The sequence below is a fragment of the Lissotriton vulgaris genome, chromosome 9, assembly GCF_964263255.1.
Source record: "Lissotriton vulgaris chromosome 9, aLisVul1.2, whole genome shotgun sequence".
Classification (NCBI taxonomy): Eukaryota; Metazoa; Chordata; class Amphibia; order Caudata; family Salamandridae; genus Lissotriton; species Lissotriton vulgaris.
Genome location: NC_141697.1, coordinates 668,582,709 through 668,608,999, shown reverse-complemented (window position 1 = coordinate 668,608,999; position 26,291 = coordinate 668,582,709). Strand labels below are relative to the sequence as shown.

Here is a 26,291-nt window from a genome sequence, read left to right as displayed (position 1 = left end):
GAGGGATGACTTACGCAGAAGAGGGAGACGGCAACCACCCCAAACTGACGTTTAGTGGCTATCTGTGACCCGTGGACACACGTAGGGTGGTTGAAGTTAAATGGGTTGTAGTTTGTGACGTCAGTGTTTGGGACGTTTAGCCATGATCCCTCCTTTAATTCTGTGCAATTGCTAATAGCTCGTTCCGGCAGTGTGCGGACCGACCGCCTTCGACCGCTCTCCCCGCGCGTGGCAGCACCTCTAGGAAAGAAGTCTCCTGAATCTAATCTTGTACCTCCTGTTTCACTTCCCCCAATATTAGGACAGATGGGAATCCCCATTTATCCCGCCATTCCAAAATCTACATCCTGGTTTTACACTACACCAAAAACGCAATTCTTTTGCAGCCCCTGCACCTTTGCTATTGTGTGTTTTATGACTTACCACACTCTGGCAAAGTATTCTTGCTTGCCCACAACCCTACCCTGCCCAGCCCAGATTTCGCAGGGTACGCACTCAGAAACAAACATCGCCAGATAGCCGCCCCATCGTTGCCACAGTAATGGCCTCCGCTATATGGTTGCCAGGGCGACGGGAGATGATTAAGACCCAGTGCTTAAAGTTGTCAAAATGTATTAAATGCAATCTAAGTTGGTGGATTAGGGAAGTTTCTGTCCACCTTACAGTCCAGCCAGTTTATTCGATGCTAATAAGAAGTACAACCCGCATGCACACCACAGAATTGAATTTGAATTTAAAATATTTATATAGCGCAACGTACACCAACCGGTTTCTTGGCGCTAAGAGGCATGGGAGGCAAAGGCAGAGGGACAAAGAAATAAAGGTAAGATTTGCTGTGGGAAAGCTTGACCAAACAGAAAGGTTTTCAGGCCCTTACGGAAGAGGGAATAATGTTTGATCGATCGCAGATGGTCGGGGAGGGAGTTCCAAAAAGTGGGTGCCAGAAATGAGAAGTTGGATCCTCCCCACTTTTTCCTCTTAAAACGAGGTACCTGTAATAGGGATTGGGAAGAGGATCGGAGCTGTCTGGTGGGGACATACTCCTTTATCATAGAGGAGATAAAAGCAGGGGCTGACCTGAGCAGTCCCTGTTTGTCTCTGGTTAGAGGACAGGTACAGCACAGGCCGCGGTCCATTCCACCATGGCTCGCAGGTCCAGCACATAGGCAGGTGTGCAACTTCCGGGTACATGGTACCAGAACTGCGGCAACAGGGGCAACAGCAGTGCAAGGTTTCGTAACATTTAAAAAGGCGCCGCAGGGCAGCGGCTCTGCACGTTTCTGTAACACACAAACAGGGGCAGCAGCACTGGCAGATTGAGGCCAAGCTTTTTCTACCAGTTGATGTATAGATTGTCAGCAAATGTGCATGCCAGAACATGTAGAAGCACAGACCACTTTCTTTGGAGGAATCCAATTTGATGTTATTACCTTTGACCAATGAAGAACTGATATTCCGCACTAGCACTTTTTTAAGAGTTATTACTCATGTACGGAAAACAATGGAGCACCCTTAGAAAATTTATGAACTGTTGCTGCTAATCGATTTGTATCTTATAATGTGTTGTTTTTAAATATATCTGTAATCATGGTCATTTTATTAATTGGGATTGTATTTTGTATTGCTTTTATGAATTTGCAAAAATTCGAATAAAGATTTTGATTCGATTCGAATTCGAACATGTACGACATATGAAGTACTGGTAGACCTAAAAGGTTCCTCAACACACGCTGTCTGTAATACGGGGAGCAGCAGCTGTCCAAGCTTCCCTAACACACAGAACATGTGAGGAATTGTCAGCAACACAAGTTTCCCAACAAGTCTTTCTGTGCAGCACAGGAAACAGCAGTGCAAGATATCAGAACACGTGCAGCACTGACGGCAACAGTGCAGCAATCCTCCCCCACAGACAAGTACAGAAAAGGCAGCATCCTTCCAAGCTTCCCTAACACATAGAACATGCAAAGAACTGGTGGCCGCACGGACTTCCAACAAATGCAGCACTTGTAAGATCAGTGCACACTTCCCCAGTATGTCCTTGTGCATCAACATTGGCACAGCATTCCAGACTTCAACACCTGCTACATGTGCAGCACCACTTTTGGGGCCATGGAATATGACGCCAATATAAAAGAGCAAAGCCGACCAACCCAATGTGCACTATGTGTTTTGCTTATACTTTCAATCTGGCATCCCGCATGACCTCATTAGAGACCACATATGACCTTACCAATGACAGCACTTGTCCCATAACTGTTTACCAGCTGACCTCAATGCGTTTGCGCAAGTGGACCCACTTTTGAATCGTAGGCCCGTCTTGACGTCTATACATACTCGCTTCAGTGTCTTTGGTTCCCGTGTTGTAGGCAGGTCTCGCCGCTTTTAACTGTCTGTGAAAGACATCATGTGGACCGGACCGAAAACTTACAATGGAGGTAGAGCCTGCCCACTGCGTAACATTGGTTGGCTTGCTTGTCTTGCGTGCCTCTTATTTACTGTCTTTACTTCCTTGCTCTGGAGCACAGCTTCTTTTGAATGTTTGAATTGTTTCCTTCTCCTGCTCCCATTCAAGGGGCAACTTTTTTTTCTTTTAGCATTTCATGAGAGTGCACGTTTTATGTAGATCTCTTTCCCTTGTGTCCTGCTTCCCCCTTCAAACACTGGCACCCGCGAATACTGTGTTATTCCCTCAACTCCCCTATCCCTCAACTCCCCTATCCCTCACAACCCCTGCCACATGCATTGCTTTCTCAACCCACCCTCCCCCTTTAAAAATATTTTTCTTCCCTGTGCCCAGCCTCAAGTGCCTTCGATGCGCCATAGTCTCCACCCACTCTTCACTGCTTCCTACACTACTTTCTCCCACATGGAGTAATGGTGGAGTGAGTACCATGCAACAACCCCATTCCTCCTCATGGATCAAGTCTGCAAATCTGGTGAAAACCGTCCAAGCGCAAACGCAGACACACACACAAATGTAATTCCCTAAAAAGTATTTACATTGACTATTGCACTGACAGTGACTGCTTCACAAAACCTAAAAAGACATAACAATGCAAGAGTTCAGGTACTGCCTTCAATAAGCCTCTCACTCGGCCTTAATAATTTGCCCCTAACTCCCACTCTGCATCGTATGTGGAAAGGGAAAATGAGAGACTGAGTACCTTTGAAAGTTTGTAAATGTTTGTATGATTGTCTGACTAAGTGGTTGGCGTGAGTCCAAACAGAAATAGCATTTCTGGAATATTTTTTCTATGTTGGAATTTTTTTTTAATTTTTTTTTATTTTACACCTTGGCTTAAGCCCTCTGAATTGTAGCAGTTCTATTTGAATTCCTATATATCCTATGTAGCAGAAGTCCAGTAGTACTTTGACTAGTGGTTGAAAAATATCCACTATGTGGCTCACCTCTATGACAGCTAATTTTCTGGAGCAAGGATAGGTGGAAATTAATTTCGCTGGCCAGATAATTGACATGGGAAGCAAGAGGAAATCTGAATCAAGTAAATGCCCAGATATCTGATGTTCTTTGATGCGGAGGTAGTACTTTCTATGGATGCTGGCCACTTTTTTGAGAATAAGTTAACAACTGGGCCACCAAAGGCTAGGATCTCTGAATTCGTTTAATTCATTCAAACATAGCTTTCTCTCGTGCAGTATATAAGAGAGCTAATTAGCTTTTAACTCTTCCACAATTGCCTACTTTCATTTCCATCAGATACAAGTTTATATCATCTGAGCGCTTTAGGAGCTTTAACCTCACTATTTCAGAAAATGGGCTCGTGCCTGTAGATGGGGCACATGAGGGAATATGAGGATGAACTCTGGAATGTCCTTGCATTTTCAGCAGGCCTATCATAACCTTTCAATAGTGAGTCGTGAACAGTGATTGAATCCTGAATCCTGCGATTCGAGTAAATTCCTTTGGGCTGGATAACGGTACTACAGGCTACTGAGAAGTCGAGGAGGATTAGGGCTGCTGTGGTCCTCGTCATCCATAGCTGTCACTACATCTTGCTCGATTGCAGTCTTAGTACCTCTTGAGGGTCTGAAACCTGACTGGCCATCACAAAGCATACTACGTTCCTGCAGGTGTTGATTTTGGTGAAGTATTAGAGTATCCTTGTTAGAATATCTTCTGAAATAAATATTTTCATCTAAATATATTCTACAAAAGTATCTCACATTTGAAGTTAATAGAAAATCTGATCCTACACTATTTTTGTAAGTGATATTTAGGACACAATATTTCTGTCAGACTGTATTTCTGTGCACAGTGTTGAGGCGTACACCTGTTTTACGTTATACTTAGCAAATGGAGATTTAAAATTGGTCTAATGTCTAATAATACATCTGAGCCCACTTTGGGGTTTTCCCCCAGAAAAGGGGAGATTAATGCATGTTTCATAGACAGCTGAGTCATTGAGAATGTTTGCAGTGTAAGGAGCTATCACTGTGAGCACACAGCCAGGGGGGCTCTGCTGTCTTGTAGGATATCTTTTTTTTTTTTGCTGATCTTTTCGACACGTTCTGTCGGGTATTTGAAGGGTTCAAAAGAAGTATACTAGGTTGATGGGTGAAAGGGATATGGTTAATGTGTAATGCTGGTCAGTGGTGGCTGGTATTTGCGGTGGAAGAGGGTTCGTGAGAGGGGGCAGGAGGGAATGAGATAAAAAAATACTTACCTGTCTGCCGCCCGCCACCACCGCCTCCTCTCTGTCCCCTTCCCCACTTCCAGGACAGTAGGCAGAATGCACCCGGCTCTCAGCCTCCCGATAGCCAATCACAATGCTGCAATGCAGCGTTGTGATTGGTCTGAGCGCCGTGGATTGGCAGTCTGCCAGAGAATGTAATGCAGCCTGCATGGAGAACATTCAGGCGCCCTCTAGGGAGTGCAGACCACTCCTACCCTTCCCTGCTATGTCAGCAGAGCAGCCCCGCCCTGTCCTGCCCATAAAGCTGCAGCAACAAAGAAAAAAATAAATGATTATATCTTAGTTGTTATAATTTAAATGTTCCTTTAGTGACACTACTTAAAAGCATTGAGGCGACGCTCCTCCACCTTAGAGGAGGAGCCACCACTGATACTGGTCCCTCTGTCATGCTAGATACACACTCTTTCTGATCCAAAGAAGGTGAACTGTTCCTTACAATATTACTCGGGATTGATTAGGGAATTATTAGGGTATTTCTCAGAACATATTGCAGATCTCCATAGATTGGCTGGGTCATCATAGATTTGTTTTCCACTGTGGTCTAACTATAACCCTTAGGTACTATTAGACATGAGGGTGCTACTTTCGCTGGTGTACAAGGCTGCGGTTTAAGGGTGACTAATCTCAGATTATATCATTTGTTTGCTACCCCAGGGCTCGAGAAATCTGAAAAATGGTACTAGTCCTGCAGGTCTAGTACTTTAAAAAAACTCCTCGACCTAACAGTAACCTACTTGACCTCCATCTCTAAAGGCGGAGCAAATGTAACAAGATAACAAGATTTAAAGGCATCTTTATTGCTCATTTGCTTTGTGAGCAATAAAAAGGCCTTTAAATCTTATCTTGTCACATTTGCTCCATTTTCAAAGACGGAAGATAAAAGTTAGTATGTTTTCCTACTCGACAGAAAAGGCGAGTAGGACCTAAAAATAGCTCGACCTCATAAAAATTTACCTGGTAAATGCGAGCGGTCGAGTGGATTTGTCGAGCCCTGTACCCGTTCACCTTGTTTTTGCATTTTTAACCTATTTCAGTCTTTTTAACTTGTTTCTGTCTTTTCAAGTCATTGGGTACAATGACGTGAAGTAAGTTTGTGATATTAATCTGAAACGCTTCTAGTAGGGCTCACAGGCCTCTGCATTTTGCCGCTGTATGTCATACTGTGGGCTAAATGGTGTGGTAAAGACTCTTGTCTAGATTCTTGTTTCATCACCTCTGCATGCTTGAGGAGTGTAGATTACAAATTATTTTCGCAAGCATGAATGTAATAAACTAATGACTAGTCTGTACTAGTTTGTCTCGTGTCTTTGAGATCTTAAATGAGGCTTTGTTTTATGTATTTCCGATTTTTGGAGGAAGGTGTTCTATGTTCCTTTTTTGGTCCCTTGTTGAAATGTCTCACCCATGTTCCCACCTGATGCTCTGCAGTCCCTATTCCGAAAGTGGCTTGTAGGAAATGTGGGGTTATTCTTTTTCGATTAATTTGACTTCTTCATAAATATGGTTTGCTATTATGTGGAATGAAGAATATTTATAAAGGAAACAACAAGGACATGTTTTAAACATGGCATTGAAATGTTGTGTGCTTTTTTAGGTCACACATTCAATACCTCTTGTATATACTTAAGTATATACTTCTCTTGGGCTTAAAGCCAATCCCCCTGCTTTTCATTCGTTTGTTTCAGTGTCCTTTAAAATTCCTTGCTTGCTAGTGATCGATCCTCCCTCTTTGTGCCTCCTTTTCGTCAGTTGTTTACTCCCACAGAGCAGGGCCTTAGTTCTTGTACCCTTCCACTTGTCCCATTGTAGTATCTGTTTAGGGACTACTTCTCCCTTTCTTTAGGAGCATTTGACCAGAGCACTTCATGCTTTAATTAGCTCCAGGTATGCTTCTGTAAACAGGGATATAAATCACATTCTACCCTTGTTACATTTGCTGTGCAATTAAAGGCAGAGGTCAAATGTTAGAGGCTGTAAACCGGCCCTCTCCATTTACCTTTTAAACTTAACTCTTCCCTTTCCCCCCTTTGCCCCCCATCACCCTTCGACTGCCCCCAGCCAATGAAAACAAGCATTTACAATGCAATAGGCCTCGCATTTGCGAGAATTTGAGCCATTGGAATTGTAAATGACAATGCCTTTTGTTAACGTATTGGTTTTAAAAACGTACATAAAAGGCATTGTCATTTACAATGCCAATAGCTTAAACGCGCGTAAATGCGAGACCTATTACATTGCAAATGCTTGTTTTTTTACTCGGCAAGACAATGATGGGTAGAGGGCTAGCCTTACGAGACAGGTTTGTGGACCTGAAAACGAGGGACTACTGAATAGTTCCAGTGGTGGGTTGTGTAGGGTTGTAATAGTTCCAGTGGTGGGTAGTGTAGGGTTGGTACACAGTGGTAGAAAGGGGGCAAGTATGTGAAAAAGATGTATGGTGCTAGAGCGGGGTTTCCTAATGCCCAGATGCTCATCTTCTCTATAAAATCACTTTACACAAGCAATTTCTTTCTCACAGCATGTCAGGTGAATCTTACCCTGACAACTCCTCTGGGGGGGGGGTGGGGGGGGGGCTGTAACATCAAGGAATCAATGAGTGAGATCAACTTATTAACAAAATGTGTTTTTGATAATAATTGCATGGGGTGCATTCAAAGGGCTAAACTGCACTGAATGGACTTTGGTAGATTGCACCACTGCCCAGTGTCCATTGAATGGCAGTGTTGACTCTCAGGGGGTAGAAACACGTCTGCTAAACCTGAGCGGTGAAATGTGATTTGCTGGTACTTCTTCTACTCACCTGTGGTCAGACTGTGTGTTTCAGCGTCTCTCTGAAAAAATGTTTCACTCCCTGAATGGATACAGTAAAACCTGCCTTTTTAGGTCTCACCCTGGAATTCGCATCCAAAGGATGCGTCCAGGTTGGAGACTTATAGTTATCTGACTCGGGGAATGAGGACAAGAAACTGTTACGAGCTTTTAAAGGCAGATTTGGGTGCGCGAACGCGCACGTTCCGTCCACATGCGCGCGCATATACACAAACAGCAGACAGACACCCGCTCACACACACCCCCTCTCCCCCCCACAGTCACACACATAGACTCCAAGACACATACACACACGCACGCACGCTCACACACATACACAGCCCCCCACCGCCGCACGCGCACACACACATGCCCCCCCGCCCTCGCAGCTCATGCGCGCATATACACAAACAGCGGACAGACACCCTCTCACGCACACCCCCTCTCCCCCCCACAGTCACACACACAGACTCCAAGACACATACACACACGCACGCACGCTCACACACATACACAGCCCCCCACCGCCACACGCGCACACACACATGCTCCCCCCCCCCCCCCCCGCCCTCGCAGATCATCAACAAGGCGAAGCCACACTCACCGGCTTCCTTGGTGCGGCGGCGGCGGCTCCTCTCATCGGCAGCTGCAGGGCCCTGCAGCAGGACTCTTCCTCCCTCCTTCGGCACCGGGGCGCAAGGTAGGCTCCTGCCTGCTCCGGTGCTCCAAACAGCTGCGGCTCTTCCGTGGGAGGCGGGGTAGGCTCCCGCCCTCCTACTTCCTGTTTCCGGTTGTCCCGCCCGGCCTGCCTGACTTCCTGGTCGCAGGCCGGCGGCGCGAGCTCTGGACGGACTGCAGCACGCGCTCTCGCGAACATTTCCCTGCCCTCGCAGTTGTTGTAAGGTAAGAGAAAACTGCAATCCGAGTGCTCGGCCTTTCTTTATAAGGCCTGCTAAACGAAGTGTCACGCCTTATAAGCTGTGAGGGTTTTCATTGTGACCTATGGAGCCACATTGTCCCTATACTTCGACTGATGTGTATCTAGAGCATTCATCCCTCATGAAGGTGTAAAAACTCAAAAAATGGCCAACATGCCTTAGTCGTCCAAGTCGTGTTTTTGTGCAGCTTACATTAGAAAGTGCTATTGTACTGTAACATTTGTGTAGCACTTACTAGCCTTCCGTGGAGTGCTAAAGCCCTTACTGGCACGGATGGTAGCTACACCATGTGGGAATGTGGCTGGGAGGGTGCGTTCCTTGTTTTGAGCGTTTGTGGGAAGTAGTTGTAGGTTGTGCAGGATGAGTACCAAAGTGCAGTTATAGAGTTATTAAGGATCGTGTGCTTAACATTGTGATGGAATGGAATGTGAGAGTTAAAAGCACACCTGTAGATGTGTGGTATGTACGCCGGCAGTTCTGGTTAGCTCTGCATTTCCCCATATGATATATATGTTAGGCAGAGGTCTAAAGAAGGGAAACCAGCATTTTATGATAAATAAGATAATAGATTTACAGAGGAGTACATATTTCATTACAAATGCTATAGGTATCACATTTGCGAAAGCTATAACTATTGGCATTGTAAATGACAAAACGATTAATTTCGATATTTTCAAAAACAACACATAAATAAAAACTTTGCCATTTACTTTGCCATTTACTTTGCCATTTACAATACCAATAGCTCAAACTTTCCTAATGCGAGACCTATTGTATTGCAAATGCTTGTTGTTTCTGATTTTGATAGAGGTTAAAAAGATAAGTCTTTGTTCAGAATTGGCCATTCAAACGTATCTCTTTTTTTCTTCTTCAGCTCTTTAGAGAAGTTCGGATCATGAAAGGATTGAATCACCCCAACATTGGTAAGTAATGGAAGTGTGGGGGTAATAAATATTCTGGAAGATGAAGGGTTAAAAGAGGGCGGCTTCAATGTCAAATATTTGTGGTTATGCAACTGAGTGGTAATGAAGACGGTTTCCTCTCTTACCTCTAGTGTTGATTCATCCAAACATGACTCTAACTAGTACTATTGCAGTGCTGACTCTTCTGTTGCCTCTGCATGCACTTTCCACTTCCACATGGAAGGTGTAGATTGAATGGGCATAGAGGAAGGAGGAGCTTACCCCCTACCCAGAGTAGTAACCTCTGCAAAAGAGACCTTACAGTTAACTTGCCATGTACACGTAGCACCAGCAGATTTTTGGGGCAGTTGGTTTTCTGTGTAATGAAAGTGGGGCTGGCACGGTGTTGTTCATATCGCGCGTGCTTGATAAGTTACTCTTTCCCAGCCCTGCTGACCTTTTGAGTCCTCGTGCCTTTGGAACCATTTGTCCACCAGAAATCATTTATGTGAGAATCTTCTTTCAGGGAAGCTTGGATGTTTTGTTTAGTTCCAGATCTGAGACACTTGACCCGAGAAAGGTGTTTAGTTTGAGTCTTAGCAAGGTGGATGTGGCTGAACTTCAGACACTATTGCTTTTGGTGGATACTTCTAGCTGCATTTTCCTCACCTTTTGAATTCCCCTAGGTGCCCGACTAGATCCGTAAACAATTGCTCCTGCATGTTGATAGGTGCCATCATTGGGCTCACCAGCAACGTGCACCGAAATGCGTGGCGCAGTACGAAATTACATCTTATGAACCGATATAGTAATCATAAATACCATGAAATGTATCAATTTACTTAAATGTTTCAAAACCATTATTGAAGACTGGTGATTACATATGCCCTCGTTATAACATGGTGATATAGACTAAAGCAATATGTATTCTCCTAAGGATTAAATGTAGTGCTTGGAAGGTGAACCGAATCAAATGTTGTTTGCTACATTGTGAAGATTATCGTCAGATGCAGCCATCCAGGCCATTACAGTAACTGCCCATCCCTTTTGGGTAGTGATAGGGGCATGGTGGTGGCAGAGGGCAGGGTCAATAACAGTATGGTCAGTCCTCATCGTCCTCTGCCTGACAGATCTCATTCGCCTAAGAGTCACTCATCACCAGTGTAGGGGGAAATATGTTTACCTGTCTAGCTGGTGTGCAATTATCGTAGACTACTATGTCCTGCAGGTTGTCCATCAAGGTTACTCCCTTCTCTCTTTGTAAACCCCAAGCTCCAGTTCCATCCTGTTTTCACAGTCTTCAGCAGAGTATGCCTTAATTCTTGCCAAATAAATTAAGTCATTGCTAACCGGAGGGGCCGTTGCGAGGGCCCCGGAGGAGAGATGCAGGGGGTGCTCGTCTGACTATTTTCTGGTACCTAAAAAGGATGGTAGGCTCAGGTCGATTTGAATCTTTGATTCCTGAACACTTTCCTTGGAAAAGACCTATACTAAATGCTAACCTTCACCCAGGTCCTTTCGGGTCTAAACCCTAGTATCTGAATCATGCCCTTGGGCTTGCAGGACATGTAGTTTTATATACTGCATCCCCTCCTGCATTTTCTCCGTATTGTTATGGGAAAAGGAAAATGTTCAGTTCATTGTTTTGCGCCTTGGGCTCACTCCGTCCCCATCCAGGCCTTCACAAAGGTGATGGCAGCAGGCAAAGCCCATCTTTGTCCGGTAGAGTACATTGTTCTGTACCTCAACTGGCTGTTGAAGACAAGCTCATCTCAGTCAGTCTCAAGCCACCTGCAACCAACCATTTTGCTGCTGTCGCCCCTTGGCTTGCCGATCAACAAGCTGAAATTCCACCTCTAGCTAATGCATAGTGTTCCCTATAAAAGGGCAATTCTGGATATGTGGCATTCCAAGCCTTTCCACCCCTGCAGCGAATCTAACATTCAGGATGTGATCCTGTTGTTTCAGGCTTCATCCTGGTCTCTGGCCTTGATGGTTCCGAGGGTTCTTGGTCTCTTGGCCCCACATATTCTTCTTGTGCCTAATGGACAACATCTGTGCATCAGAGGAGGTGGCCCAAGTTCTTCAATGGTGGTGAAGAACTCAAACTTGACATGGGGCAGGCCATTGTCCCTACCCCGCCCAGAGTTCACGATGCCGATGGATGCATCAGCATCTATAGGTCACCTGCACGATTGGAGATTAGAGTCCTTCAGCCTCCGATCACATTAGCTTTTTGGAGCTGCATGCCGTCCATCTGGTTCTCAAGGCCTTTCTGTTTTCTATCAATGATAGCCCTGTGTGAGTTCTGACAGACCAGTTGATTTCCAGATTGTACTTCAACAAGGAGGGTGGTGTGAAGTTGTGGGGGCTGTACCAGGGAGCACTGACACTGTGGCAATGGTTTGATCTTACCATGAGCGTCACGGTGTATGAGCTTACTAGACACTCTCTTTTCACCTATGAGTGGCATCTGCACTCGAAATTAGTTCCAGACATCTTTGCCCAGAGGGGCGTGCCATGGGTAGGTCTTTGTGGTATTTCCAAGAAAGCTCCCTGTTGAGCCTTTTGCATTCTGGAGCCTCTGCCTCAAGGCTTCCTAGGTGAACATCTTGCCAGGGGGTATAGGAACAATTGCTGCCTTCTGAAGCAGCAACTGAATCCCCTGGAGAAGAGCAGACAACTTTGCGTGGGAACGAGGAGCTGGAGTCTTGAAATAATGGTGAGGCAGAGTGTCACCGAAATTTATCCTGTAACCTTTGAAAACAACTTGGATTGCCCAGGCATCGGAAATGGAATGAGTTCAAACGTCCCGAAAATCTGAAGATCCCCCCGCCCTCCCTGGAAACTGGAGGAACAGGAGTAACCTGCTTCCTAGACTCTGCAGATTTCTTAGTCATGCCCTCTGAGTTACTGCCAAAAACCTTAAAGCCCGTAAAAGGCACTTTCAAATGGACAGCTTTCTGATCCTCATCAGCCATCCATGACCACATCCAAATGTTGTGACGGTTGCAGTTGCTGAACTAGAAACTGCTGCCAAAGCAACATTTTTGTCAAAGGTGATATCCAAGAGGAAGCGCACTTGTTGCTCCATTAAAGATAACAAAGCTGAAAAATCTGTACCCTCCCTCACATTTTCAGTCAAAGAATGGAAGTCCTTCAGGATGGACTGTATAGTGTATGTGGAGTAGGCACTGGCACGAACAGCAAAGTTCAAAGACTAATAGGCAAGGTTCACAGCCCCTTCCCGTCCACAGCATCAGAAGATAAAGCATCCTCCAACACCACCACCCCCTGAGAAGATAACCCAGCCATAATGTTACCAATCTTTACTGAAGACGGAAACTTCTCCCCAAAGTTATTAACAAAAAACGAGAAAAGGACTGCTTCTCCACATTATTCCGCTCATTAGAAAGCACGCGGTGATTGGAGGCGTGTAAGGACAAATAGTCTGGCTCGGACGACTGATACTGCGAAAAGAAGGCCTCCTTAGCCGGAAGTGCAGCAGCAGCTGCAAATCCCAAATTCTCCCGCTCATGTTGCAGAACTGCGCTGCCCTGCACAAAACGGCTGTTATCATTGTCCTCACCCACCTTGATTAAAGGATCCAACTTAGGAACCTTGGCTGGAGGAGCCCCCTCACGAGCACGAAAAGGAGCTTCCACAGATGCACAATAATGGCTTGGATGACAGGGAAAACTAGAACCCCCAAAGATGGCCCAGCCACCACTGGGGTGTCCTCCAAATCACTCTTTATAGGGCTGCTTGATATAGCCGACTGCACAGGTAGGAGATGCCACCAGACTCCAGGCTCACTGAATCCAGCAAAGAGCCAGGGAAAAACACCAGTGAGGCAACCGCTATTACTGGAATGATACAGACACATGAAAAACACTTCCTAATAAGCTGGCCAGTATCCTAGGCAACGCCGCCCTCGCCGCACCGCGTCCACTGCCTGCAAAGAGGGCCAAGCTGAAGCACTAGTGCGCGACCTACAGAACCCTTAGGACGCCATCTTGGAACCAGGCAGACTCCTCACACCCGTTAATTCCATAAAAAATTAGCCCATAGTGATGCCACATGAGTGCCCTGCACCCTGTATGTTAGTTGCATACAGTACAGCAACCGTGGGGAAAAGTCACAAAGCAAAACCAAATTCAAAATTGCGTGAAAAAAGGCTCACCAACATCTCTGAGGCCGCCAGTTTGCCCAGCACACCACATACACCCTCCATGATCCCTCATGAACAGCATACAAGCGCAATCACAAAAACATGGCAGACACCACTAAAGCAGGTCTGTTTGAAAAATAAAATACACGCCCAGAAGCTAGAAACAGGAAGTCCTTCCCAGAAAGTTAGGTACTTGCACTCGGGTACGGGTGTCATCTTGGAATGGGAAGGAAAAGTCAAGTTTGGTGGTTATGTTCTGCATGAATGGAGATAAACTCATTTGTGAGGACTGAGAGGAATATGGGCGAGGAGGTAATGCGTGTGTATGTTTGAGAAACGAGACCCGCAAATGTGCAGCAATCAAATTTCATATTGCCTTACTACTGGGCATGCTTTCTTCGTGGCTAAGTTCAAAGGTAATACTGGTTTCACGCCATGACCAAGCTGTGTGCAACAGAATATATTAAGAAGGCCCCAGATTAGATGTCAGCAACTTTAAGGCAGCCCTTGCAAAGAAAGTAGAAGGAGATTGAAGTGAATTGCCTCCCTAATACCTTGGTTGTCTCCCTACCTACACCTGCTTGTTGGTTCTCTTTCTGCTCCTATTGCAGTAACATTGGTCTGGGTGGAGATTGATATCCATGATAAAGAAGCCCCTTGAGATTCTCTGTGCATTATTCTTATGTGTTACATTATGTTTTATGCAGTCAAACTTTTTGAGGTAATCGAGACGGAGAAAACGCTGTACCTGGTGATGGAGTATGCCAGTGGTGGTGAGTATACACTTTTCCAGAACGAAATTTTTAATTTATGTAAAAGAAGAGGAGTGTGTACATTGATCCATTCTCAGTGTGAGTGATCTTTGACCAGAATTTTTGCATATACTGCTACAAGCAGACAGGCTTGTAACAGGGGCAGGATACTTCTGTGGACTGCATTGTAAATGTGAAAAGATAGGCCTGGTACGGAGACGTTTACGTGCTGGCCATGCATGTCAAGTGACTGAGACCGTACTCTTGGTCTCAACTGAAATTCTTTTTTTTCTGTTCTATAACCAAATTTCCTAATGTTTCTTATTTTTAATGCATACATTCTCCTTGCAAACTATCTTTACATGTTATGTTTCCTTCTACTTTCCATCAATTGTCACTATCCTCTCAGCTGTTTTCCACTTTTTTTCTGCCCCCCCGTAAACTTATACTGCCTTACCCTAGCTCTACCTAATTGTTCTTTTTTCTTTCAGTTTAATTTCATTATCTTGTAATGTTTCCTTTTTCTCTCTCTTCACGGTCTATTCTCGTATGTCTTTTTTCTTGTCTCCATTTTCTGACCTTTATCTAATATCCCCACCTTATATGCTCCTCCATTCCATTGTATTGTACAATTTGCCTAATTAATGTCCATCCGTTTCTGCCATATATGATTTGCTGCACAACATTTCTGTGCCATCAAAAGTGCTTTTTACGGAAATTCTCGCCCTCCGTTCTTTTGACCTGCTATGGGTTTCTACAGAGGTACCAGCCAGTTATTTCTCAGTCAAGCAAATAAATAATCTTCATCCTTCACAGTCAGTCCTTTGCATTTGCAAGACATGTTATTTACTGTTCGATAACGAGAAGATCTTAAGTTGGGAAATTCTCAATATAAATTTGGTGTATAGTGTTGTAGGTAAGGTGGAGTAGCCCAATCCAGATTTCCACCATACCTCGTGTTTTTTCCAGTTCATATGTTGAATCACTATGACTTGTTGACTTGTGGTCAGTATTTCTTTTTCTTCTAAATCGCAAAAAGATTTGTTAATAACTCTTAGCTAGGATTTTTTAATTTGCCCAAATTCTGACCAGATATTATTCTGGCTGATAGCGACATAAAAATGTCCCACAGCGTTGTGATCATCTGCTTCGAACTTTAACCATACTAGCTGACCCAGTATGTTTTCTGTGTGTTGTGCACTGTGGCATGTTGCTCACTGAGAGTGTGCTAGACTTTATTAGGATATGGGGACCTCCAAAGTGATTTCTTTCAGCTTGTGTGGCTGCCAACCCCTGGGCTGTAACATTGCTAACAGTCGGCACCAGCTGATTCCGAGGTGCAAGTCTTTTTCCCTAACCTTGCTTTAGAATTCACTATTAAGTCATCTTCACTGCCTGTCCTTTGATGCACATTTTGAGGAATAACCTTTTGTGCTATGACTGAAACGTAGAACCAGTTGCAGCAGGCCAAGGTGTGACCTAAGGGAGAGCAGTACTTGGAAAAAACAGTGGGTCGGGGGCCTGGTTAAACGGACAAACCTCATTGAAACGATTAGGCTGATGTCTTCTTCCAGCCTGTTTCAGGGGCTTTGACCAGAAACAGTTGCTACGGTGGCAGTTTCACGCCCCAGATGATTGTCATGGAGATGTGGCAAACTTGCTCTACAAAGAAAACTTTCCCTCCAAAAGTCTAGGTGACAGATTGAGTTGGACATTATAAGATAAGATGCCCATAGTCCCCAAGATTAGAAATGGGGGAGACCCTCTTGCTTATCCAAAGTGTCATTTTTAGTATTTAATCTGTTTATTGAAACATTGGCTCGATCACAAAGCATAACATGCCCATCATACAAAGCATAGACAATGCTAATAAGGTCTCGAGCAAAATAATCAGGGTACATCCTTAGAATGAGCCCACCCGGCCCAAAAGTCTCCTTATATACGCGGTACAGTTGCTGGGCCAGGCCCACTATCTGAAGAGTCAAAACCAGAAACAATCCCCCCCCACCCGCCCCTTCCCGAACCACCCCCCAGCCTACCCTCCCCGTTCCAGGTCCACGGTCCTACAACATTCATCCATCCAAACATACCAGCACAATTTAGGTGTCAGGCTGCAATAAGCGCAGCAACCGCAAGTATCGTGGGCATGTCACCTCCCTGAATTCAGTCGACAACAGAGAAAAGAAGGGCTGCCATAACTCCGCATACTCAGCTCCCCCCCCCCCCCCCCTTAACTAGGGACAGTTTTTCCATACCCAAGACTGACCAGAGACGGCCCAACCAACCCTGAAAAGTAGGGACATGTGAGGTGCGCCACAAAGCCACTAAGTGTCATTTTTGACTGGTGGAGCTCTGCACCCTTCCGTAAAGATGGCACCAGACCAGAGACTGATTCCTGGCTGTCGTTCTTTAAGGCTTTATTTAAAAAGATCTGTACAGCTGTGGGGGAGATCTATGCGCTTAGCTTTTTTGAGTAAGAAGTAGGCTTTATTGTCTGAATAGACCTTGTCCTGCACCACGAGACCCTGAGATCCCATGTTCTTGTGATGTGCAGGGTGCTGCTAAGTGTAACTAGGGTCAGAAATGACGTTCGATGACCCAGCCTGACCTGATGTGAATGCCCGATTGGCATGTTGGGTGCAACCTCTAGCATGAGACTAGGAACAGTAAATGTTAGAATGTTATAAAGCATGTTTAGCCCTTCGCTAATCCTAAATGATCTTCTCTGCATGTTGGAATAGCCAACTATCAAGTTCACATTCAATTTCAGGTGTTAAGCTCCAAAATAGTTCTAAAATTTAGGAATCCACTTTTAAAAAGGAATTTTTCTGTTCATGCAGCAAATACTGTATTATTTGCGTAGCGTAAACATCATACTAAAGAGCTGTCCAATTTGAGAACCTCAATATTGGAGGAGACTAACTGGAAATTGCACTGTTTTCTTTCCTGAAGTATACTTGCGATTGGGAAATGGTTTTATCGCAAGGTGCACTTTCAGTCGGCCAATTAACGTTTTCTCAGCAGATTGGCCCCATCTGACCTGAAAAGAAGTAGGAAAACAAGTTCTGAGATTGAGTGGGCTCCTTTGCCCTTGAGGCGAATATTACAGCCTCATAACATTATAGCAATATATGAACATACTGCATTGAATAAGTGCAAGAAAAAGGTACACTCAACCGTATATACAAATCTTTCGGTTGTTTTTTGGAGCCCTTTTTTCTCGAACTTGAAGGTAAGACTCTATCCTTTAAAAAAAAGGGTAAATCAGGTATTGCGCCTTATAAATGATTCTGGTGGATTGTTATGGTGTCCCATACTAAAGTTTATGTAGCCTATACCGATTTTTTCTACTGCCAGTAATTACTTGGACAAGGCTACATCTTGGTAATATTGATATAACATTGGTATACCTAAGCACCTCCCCTCTGATGGAACTGCATAAGGGTATTTATTGAGGTAGGTCGTGCAAAGTAATATTCTGATCAAACTAAATGTTCCCCTGGATTTAAACAAGATATTAGTACTCGCGTACACAGATGAGCTCTTTCTCTCAGACTTAACTCCACGAGCACTTATTGGCAACCGTGAAACCCTTTGTTTCTAACTAAGAAAAACCTTTTTTTTTTTTTAAACTAATGTACTCAAAAGAAATATGATGTTCTTTCCAAGGTGTGGAAAGGTGTCGAGATTCAAAATAATAATGCATGGACAACCTTTGGCAATTGTCCATTAGTATAAATACCCAGGAATATCAGGCCGTGGAGGGCGACCACTGCGCCCTCCACGGCCTGGTTGCCCCCACGCTCCCCGCCTGCTCTGCCTGCCTCCTTACCTGCTGCCTGCCTGACGCCGATCCGGAGCCCCAGCCGCCGCAGGGCCGCTCGACCTCGGATCCCCGGCGCCCCAGCCGCCACAGGGCCGCCCGCCAAGCCCGCATAGGTTTTCCCGCTGGTACCTGCCGCGACCCCGCCCCCCCGCCTGCTGATTGGCCCCCGCGCTCCCCGCCTCCCAGCGGACCCTCCCTCCCTGCTCCCTTCTTAAGGGGACCCTGATCTCGGCTCAGGAGCGACCACTGCGCCCTCCACGGCCTGGTTGCCCCCACGCTCCCCGCCTGCTCTGCCTGCCTCCTTACCTGCTGCCTGCCTGACGCCGATCCGGAGCCCCAGCCGCCGCAGGGCCGCTCGACCTCGGATCCCCGGCGCCCCAGCCGCCGCAGGGCCGCCCGCCAAGCCTGCATAGGTTTTCCCGCCGGTACCTGCCGCGACCCCGCCCCCCCGCCTGCCGATTGGCCCCCGCGCTCCCCGCCTCCCAGCGGACCCTCCCTCCCGGCTCCCTTCTTAAGGGGACCCTGACCTCGGCTCAGGAGCGACCACTGCGCCCTCCACGGCCTGGTTGCCCCCACGCTCCCCGCCTGCTCTGCCTGCCTCCTTACCTGCTGCCTGCCTGACGCCGATCCGGAGCCCCAGCCGCCGCAGGGCCGCTCGACCTTGGATCCCCGGCGCCCCAGCCGCCGCAGGGCCGCCCGCCAAGCCCGCATAGGTTTTCCCACCGGTACCTGCCGCGACCCCGCCCCCCCGCCTGCCGATTGGCCCCCGCCTCCCAGCGGACCCTCCCTCCCGGCTCCCTTCTTAAGGGGACCCTGACCTCGGCTCAGGAGCGACCACTGCGCCCTCCACGGCCTGGTCCCCCCACGCTCCCCGCCTGCTCTGCCTGCCTCCTTACCTGCTGCCTGCCTGATGCCGTTCCGGAGCCCCAGCCGCCGCAGGGCCGCTCGACCTCGGATCCCCGGCACCCCAGCCGCCGCAGGGCCGCCCGCCATGCCCGCATAGGTTTTCCCGCCGGTACCTGCCGCGACCCCGCCCCCCCGCCTGCCGATTGGCCCCCACGCTCCCCGCCTCCCAGCGGACCCTCCCTCCCGGCTCCCTTCTTATGACGCCCCCAGAGCGACCGTGCAGCGGACGCGCGCAGCTGGAGCACCGACTGAGCGCCGAAGGTGCGCCAAAGGAAAGCCCGTCTGCGCCCGTCCGCGCCTGGACCGCGCCCAGCGCCAGGACCGCGCCCAGCGCCAGGACCCCTGGCCCCCGTAGACCCCAGCCCACCCGCCGGACGTACAACGCCGCCACCCTCAGCGCACTCAACGCCGGCCGAATCCCAGGATGCTACCGAGCCACCCCGAGACGAACCCACGGACCCTTCTGCTGCAACTCCTGCAAGTTCACCTGCATCCGGACCTGCACTACTCCAGCACCAACCAAGACCAAGACGAGCAACAGCAGCAGCCACCTGAAATGCATCCTGCTCAACACCCGCTCCGTCCACAGACACGCCGTCGAGCTCTGGAACCTGCTCGACACCACAGCCCCAGACGTCGCCTTCCTCACGGAAACCTGGATGAACGCCTCTTCAGCGCCCGACATCGACATCGCCATCCCAGACGGCTACAAGATCGTCCGAAGGGACCGCATCAACAACACCGGAGGAGGCATTGCCATCATCCACAGGAACACCATCCGCATCACGACCAACACCGACGACACCCTCGCACCCGCCGAGCACCTGCACTTCCAGGTCCACATCAACCCCAAGACCACCCTCAGAGGCACCCTCATCTACAGACCCCCGGCACCACGCACACAATTCAGCGAAGACATTGCCGACTTCATCAGCCCGCACGCCCTCCCCTCCGCTGACTACATCTTCCTCGGGGACCTCAACTTCCACCTGGAGAACAACAACGACCGCAACACCACCACCCTGCTGGACAACCTCGCCAACCTCGGACTCAAGCAGCTGGTCACCACCCCCACCCACTACGCCGGACACACACTCGACCCCGTCTTCTCATCCAGCAAGGACATCGCCTTCAGCCACGCCACCGGACTCCACTGGACGGACCACAGCTGCGTCCACTTCAGCTTCAGAAGGACCACGATCCACCACCACCAGCAACAGGTTGCACGCAGAAGCTGGAACAAGATCACAGCCGACCAGCTCGCGACCGCCCTGAGTAAGAACCCACCCACCAGCGCAACGAACCCCAGCCAAGCGACCACCAACCTCACGAAGTGGATCAGCAACTGCGCAGACGACCACGCCCCTCTGAAGACCCCGCCTAGCAGACCCGGTAGCAAGAAAGCCCCATGGTTCACCGACGAACTCAAGAGCTCCAAGAAGAACTGCCGAGCCCTCGAGAGAACCTGGCACAGAGACCCAACACCGGACAACATGACTGCCCTCAAGCTCGCCACCCGAAAACACCACCAACTCATCCACGCCACCAAGAAAACCGCATTCAAGGAACAACTGGACAACAACGCACACAACAGCAAGGAACTCTTCAACATCGTCAAAGAGCTCTCCAACCCCAACGCCGGAAACAACGACATCACCCCTTCGCAAGACCTCTGCAACTCCCTCGCTTCCTACTTCCACAACAAGATCGCGGACATACACAACAGCTTCAGCACTCAACCGACGCACGCCACGACCGAACCACCGCCCCCCACCACCACCCTCCGCGCCTGGACCCCGATCAGCACCGAACAAACCGTCCGCACAATGAACTCCATCCACTCCGGATCTCCTACGACCCCTGCCCTCACCACGTCTTCAACAAGGCCGACGCTGTCATCGCACCCCACCTGCGGGACATCATCAACACCTCTTTCGACACCGCTACCTTCCCGGAGAGCTGGAAGCACGCCGAACTCAGCGCTCTACTAAAGAAGCCATCAGCCGACCCCACCGACCTCAAGAACTACCGCTCCATCTCGCTGCTCCAGTTTCCTGCAAAAGTCATCGAGAAGACCGTCAACAAACAGCTGGCCGCCTTCCTCGAGATGAACGGATCCCTCGACCTCTCGCAGTCTGGCTTCCGGGCCAACCACAGCACCGAGACCGCCCTGATCGCAGCCACCGATGACATCCAAGCCCTGCTTGACAACGGAGAAACAGCGGCCCTCATCCTCCTAGACCTCTCCGCGGCCTTCGACACTGTCTGCCACCGTACACTAGTGCAGCGACTCAGCAACGTCGGAATCCAGGAGAAGGCACTGGAGTGGATCATCTCCTTCCTCGCCGGTAGGACACAGAGAGTCCGCCTCCCCCCGTTCAGATCCGAAGCCACCGAAGTCATCTGCGGCGTTCCTCAAGGCTCCTTGCTCAGCCCAACCCTCTTCAACGTGTACATGAGCCCCCTCGCAGACATCGCACGCCAGCACAACCTCAACATCATCTCCTACGCCGACGACACCCAGCTGATTCTCTCCCTCACCAACGACCCCGCCACCGCCAGAGCCAACCTCCACGAAGGGATGAAAGAGGTAGCCGAATGGATGAAGAACAGCCACCTGAAACTGAACTCGGACAAGACGGAAGTCCTCATCCTGGGATCCTCACCCTCCGCCTGGGACGAATCCTGGTGGCCCCCCGCCCTAGGCAGCGCACCCAAGCCAACAGACCATGCATGCAACCTGGGCTTCATCCTGGACTCCACCCTCTCCATGACCAGACAAGTCAACGCCGTCTCCTCGTCGTGCTTCAACATCCTGCGCATGCTACGAAGGATCTTCCGGCGGATCCCCACCGAGACCAGGAAGACGGTCACCCAGGCCCTCGTCACCAGCCGTCTGGACTACGGCAACTCCCTCTACACCGGCACCACCGCCAAACTCCAGAAAAGACTTCAGCGGATCCAGAGCGCCTCAGCACGACTCATCCTGGACATCCCCCGCCGCAGCCACATCTCCGGACACCTGAGAGACCTGCACTGGCTCCCGGTCACCAAGAGAATCACCTTCCGACTCCTCACCCACGCACACAAAGCCCTACACAACCAAGGACCAGGGTACCTCAACAGCCGCCTCAACTTCCACGCTCCCAAACGCCAGCTTCGATCGACCGGCCACGCCCTCGCCACCGTCCCCCGCATCCGAAGAGCCACCACAGGAGGAAGGTCCTTCTCCTACCTCGCCGACAAGACATGGAACTCCCTCCCGACCCACCTCCGCCTGACCCAGGACCACCTCGCCTTCAGGAAGCAACTCAAGACCTGGCTGTTCGAGCAGTAGCGGACCCCCCTCCCCTAGCGCCTTGAGACCCTCTGGGTGAGTAGTGCGCTATATAAATGCTTTGATTGATTGATTGATTGATTGATATCTAGTAACTTGTTGTGGAATATTTAGTTACAAAGCAGATTTGATGAGAATAGGTTAATTGAACGAAAATTACAGACAGATAAGGTTGGTCAGAAAGACAAGATTGTATTGCCACCTCCCTGCTTCAACTGTCTTCCCACAGCTAAACAACTTGATTGGAACCAAGGAAGTGAACAGCTTTGCAAAATAAACGTAAGAAACACAACACAAAGTTTGTATTTTCAGCCTCAATTGGAAAGAACATATGATTTTCAATACAATATTGGAGGCACAAATCTCACCTTTTCTGCTTCACGGGTGGAATGCCTCGGATATAGATATTTATCCTCTCTCTGTGCCATCAAAGATCAGATCTAGAAAGCATGCCCGTCGGAAAGACCAGATGTCCATTTAAGGTATCCTGCTGGATCTGGGGATGGCTGTGGTAATGGTCAAAGGCTCTTGAAATATTATCATTTATTCCATGCCTGACTTGTATCACTAAGGAATTTTATTTATATAAAATTGGAAAAGCTCAGGATGGCTTCTTGAACTACAGTATTTTGTTGAAAATCATGTTAGGTCAAAATAATCTGATGAGATCTGAAATGCATGCATTTTCGTTCTTAGGAATCTTGATGAAACAGGGTAGTGAAAATTTGAGATGGCTCTGTCATACTCTGACTGTTAAATGCTTGCTCTCAATTTGTCTGTCAGACAAACTTGAACACAATTATATTTGAATGCTTCTTTGGAAGCAAAGGTACTTCGGATTGAAGGAGATATTGGGTGCCTAAAGGGAATCATAAAATGGTCTGACCAGATTACGGGGATACGGGTCTCAAGCTGGAGTGCTTTTATGTTACTGAACACCCAATCACTGATATGGCCCTTATTGAGTGTTGGGCCGTCCACCAGCTGTATAAGCTATAGTGAGGCCATATCTTGTTTTAGAGGCACTATCTTTTGTGTTGTTCACATGAATATCGTCATGTACTCCTGGCTTCTTTGGATATTGAAACTGTATATAGACAAACATATTTCATCAAATTGTGCTATAAAATTGAGCCATCGGTGTCACCAACCTCGTAAGAATGGCCTTCGATGTAACAACATATAATTGTAAAAGTATAAAGCGCAATATATTAGGCCCTGAGGTAGGGCAGGATATCTTGATGCACAATTTTTATTTCTAATCAGGAATCCACAGTCTCACGATCTAGAGAAGATTAACGAGCCCCCACCCGGTGAGACCTTGATTAGGGATTTACCACACTTTCTTTCTTCTCTGCCCTGTTTTTCCATGTTTTGCTCATGAGCCCTGTTTTTGTCCTTTTTAGGTGTCGCCTATTCTATCCTGTAGGGATTGATAGGCGAGATTATAGTAAGTGGTCCGAAAAGTCTACCTAGCTGCAGATCGCCTACAGTTCATGTGAGCCAGGCGCTTGCACATCATCGCCAGCCACATCACACACCACCATTTGTCTGTGCCTCGGCATGAGACTTCAAAGGCTGCCACTCCCCCGTCCCCCAATCAGACTTCAAAGGAAGCCGCTCCCCGCCCCCCTCCGGGGGATGCCAGAACATCCTTTTAGGGCGGTGGTAACCCGCCCCGCCCCCCCTCCCTCCCTCCCTCCCTCCCTCTCCCTCTCTCCTTTTCCTTGCACAACTCCCATTTATTTATTTTTTATTCATTTATCGCACTCACCCCCAGGGTCTCTCCTCCCTGGTCACTGTTTTAGCACTTCTCTCTCATACGCTCACACACGCGCCCTCTTCCCTTACCAGTGGCTCGTCTCTCCTTTTCTTCTCATCGTTTTTGCATCCTCGCGCTGTCCCACTCTCTAACCTCCAGTTTTTTCTTTCTCTTCTCTTGACCACTCGTTTCAATGTCTCAATTCTTCCCTTCCTGTTTCTCTCTTTCTCGCACCATTCACTTTTCATCTCGTTCTCACGAATTCTAGTAGTTTCCTTCTATGCCCCCACCCATCCACCACCCACGTCCGCTCCACCTGGCTCCGCGCCCGTTCTCTATTCAAAGCCTTATTTCAAATTAATCATCTTCTGGCTCTCCGTGTCGGAGCTCTCTCCATTTTGTGCCCCTCCCAACCCCCTCTTACTACCCCCTTGTTATTGCCTTCCTTTGTAATGCGATCCGAACACATTATGCTTCGTTTCATTTGCAACATGAACTGGCGAGCCATGGGCATGCTGCAGCTCCCGATTTATGTAACTGCTGCTTTCAAGCTTGTGAACAGAAGCTGCTCTGTTGCAAGTTAAATGATAATTCAACCCCCCACATACACAAACCCACACACACACAAATCCACACACAACTGCCCCCCCCACACACACAACCCCCCACACACAACTCCACGCATAACCCCCCACACACACAACCTCAAACACACACAACCCCCCCCACACACAACCCCCCACACAAACAACCCCCCACACAGACACACACACCCCCAAGGACACAACCCCACGCACACCCCACCCCCCACCTACCCCACACACACACACCCACACACAGAGCCAAACACACACACACAACCACACACACACAACCCCACACACACAACCCCACACACAACCCCAAACACACAACCAACCCCACACACACACACACACAACCCGCACACACGCACCCCCCCACACACACAATGCCACACACACATCCCCACACACACAACCCCCCACACACACAACCCCACACACACACTCCCACAAACACAACCACAACACACCCCCCCACAAACACAACCACAACACACACACAACCACAACACACACAATCACAACACACACACTACACACACACAACTACACACACACACAACTACACACAACTACACACACACACAACTACACACACACACACAACTGAACACACAGCCACACACACACAACCACACACACACACAACCACAGGCACACAATCACAAGCACACACACAACCACACTCAACCACACACAACCCCACAACCCAAACACACAACCTCAAACACAACACACAACCACACACACAACCCCAAACACAACACACACAAACCCACACCCACAGCCCCCCACACACACACAAGCACACACACACAAGCACACATAACACAGACCATCACACACACAACACACACAATCACACACATACAACACACACAATCACAGACACAAGCACACACAATCACAACCACACACAACTATCTATCGATCTATCGCCCTCACTCTATCGCCCTCACTCTATCGCCCTCACTCTATCGCCTTCACTCTATCTATCGCCCTCACTCTATCGCCTTCACTCTATCTATCGCCCTCACTCTATCTATCGCCCTCACTCTATCTATGGCCCTCACTCTATGGCCCTCACTCTATCTATCGCCCTCACTCTATCTATCGCCCTCACTCTATCTATCGCCCTCACTCTATCGCCCTCACTCTATCTATCTATCTATCTATCTATCTATCTATCTATCTATCTATCTCCCACCCTCCCTCACTCTATCGCCCTCCCTCACTCTATCGCCCTCCCTCACTCTATCGCCCTCCCTCACTCTATCGCCCTCCCTCACTCTATCTATCGCCCTCACTCTATCGCATCACCACAGCATCCCTCAGCACCACCACAAATTTACTATGCGCTACCACAGCATCACTCGTCGCCACCACAACATCACTCAGCGCCACCACAGCATCAATCTGTGAAACCATTCAAAAACAAGTGGTTCAAATATGTTCTCTCAATGTTTCAAGCTTTATTACAGATGTCACAAAAAGATGTTAATATTTCACTTCTGTTCTTTGATTTTTGTCACAATAAAATACACTGAACATAATCTTCTCAAAAGTCATTTACAAAAGTTTAAGCTATTG

General features: G+C 48.2%; 1 protein-coding gene across 3 annotated transcripts in view; it reads left to right on the top strand.

Moving 5' to 3' along the window:
• The window catches only part of MARK4 (microtubule affinity regulating kinase 4), a 608,126-nt gene that overhangs the window by 234,984 nt on the left and 346,851 nt on the right, over nt 1-26,291 (top strand). For all 3 annotated transcript variants that reach the window (XM_086938381.1, XM_086938382.1, XM_086938383.1), the window contains exons 4-5: nt 9,336-9,384; nt 14,242-14,307. In XM_086938381.1, coding sequence (XP_086794507.1) covers nt 9,336-9,384; nt 14,242-14,307 — 115 coding nt within the window. The remainder of the gene's footprint in view (nt 1-9,335; nt 9,385-14,241; nt 14,308-26,291) is intronic.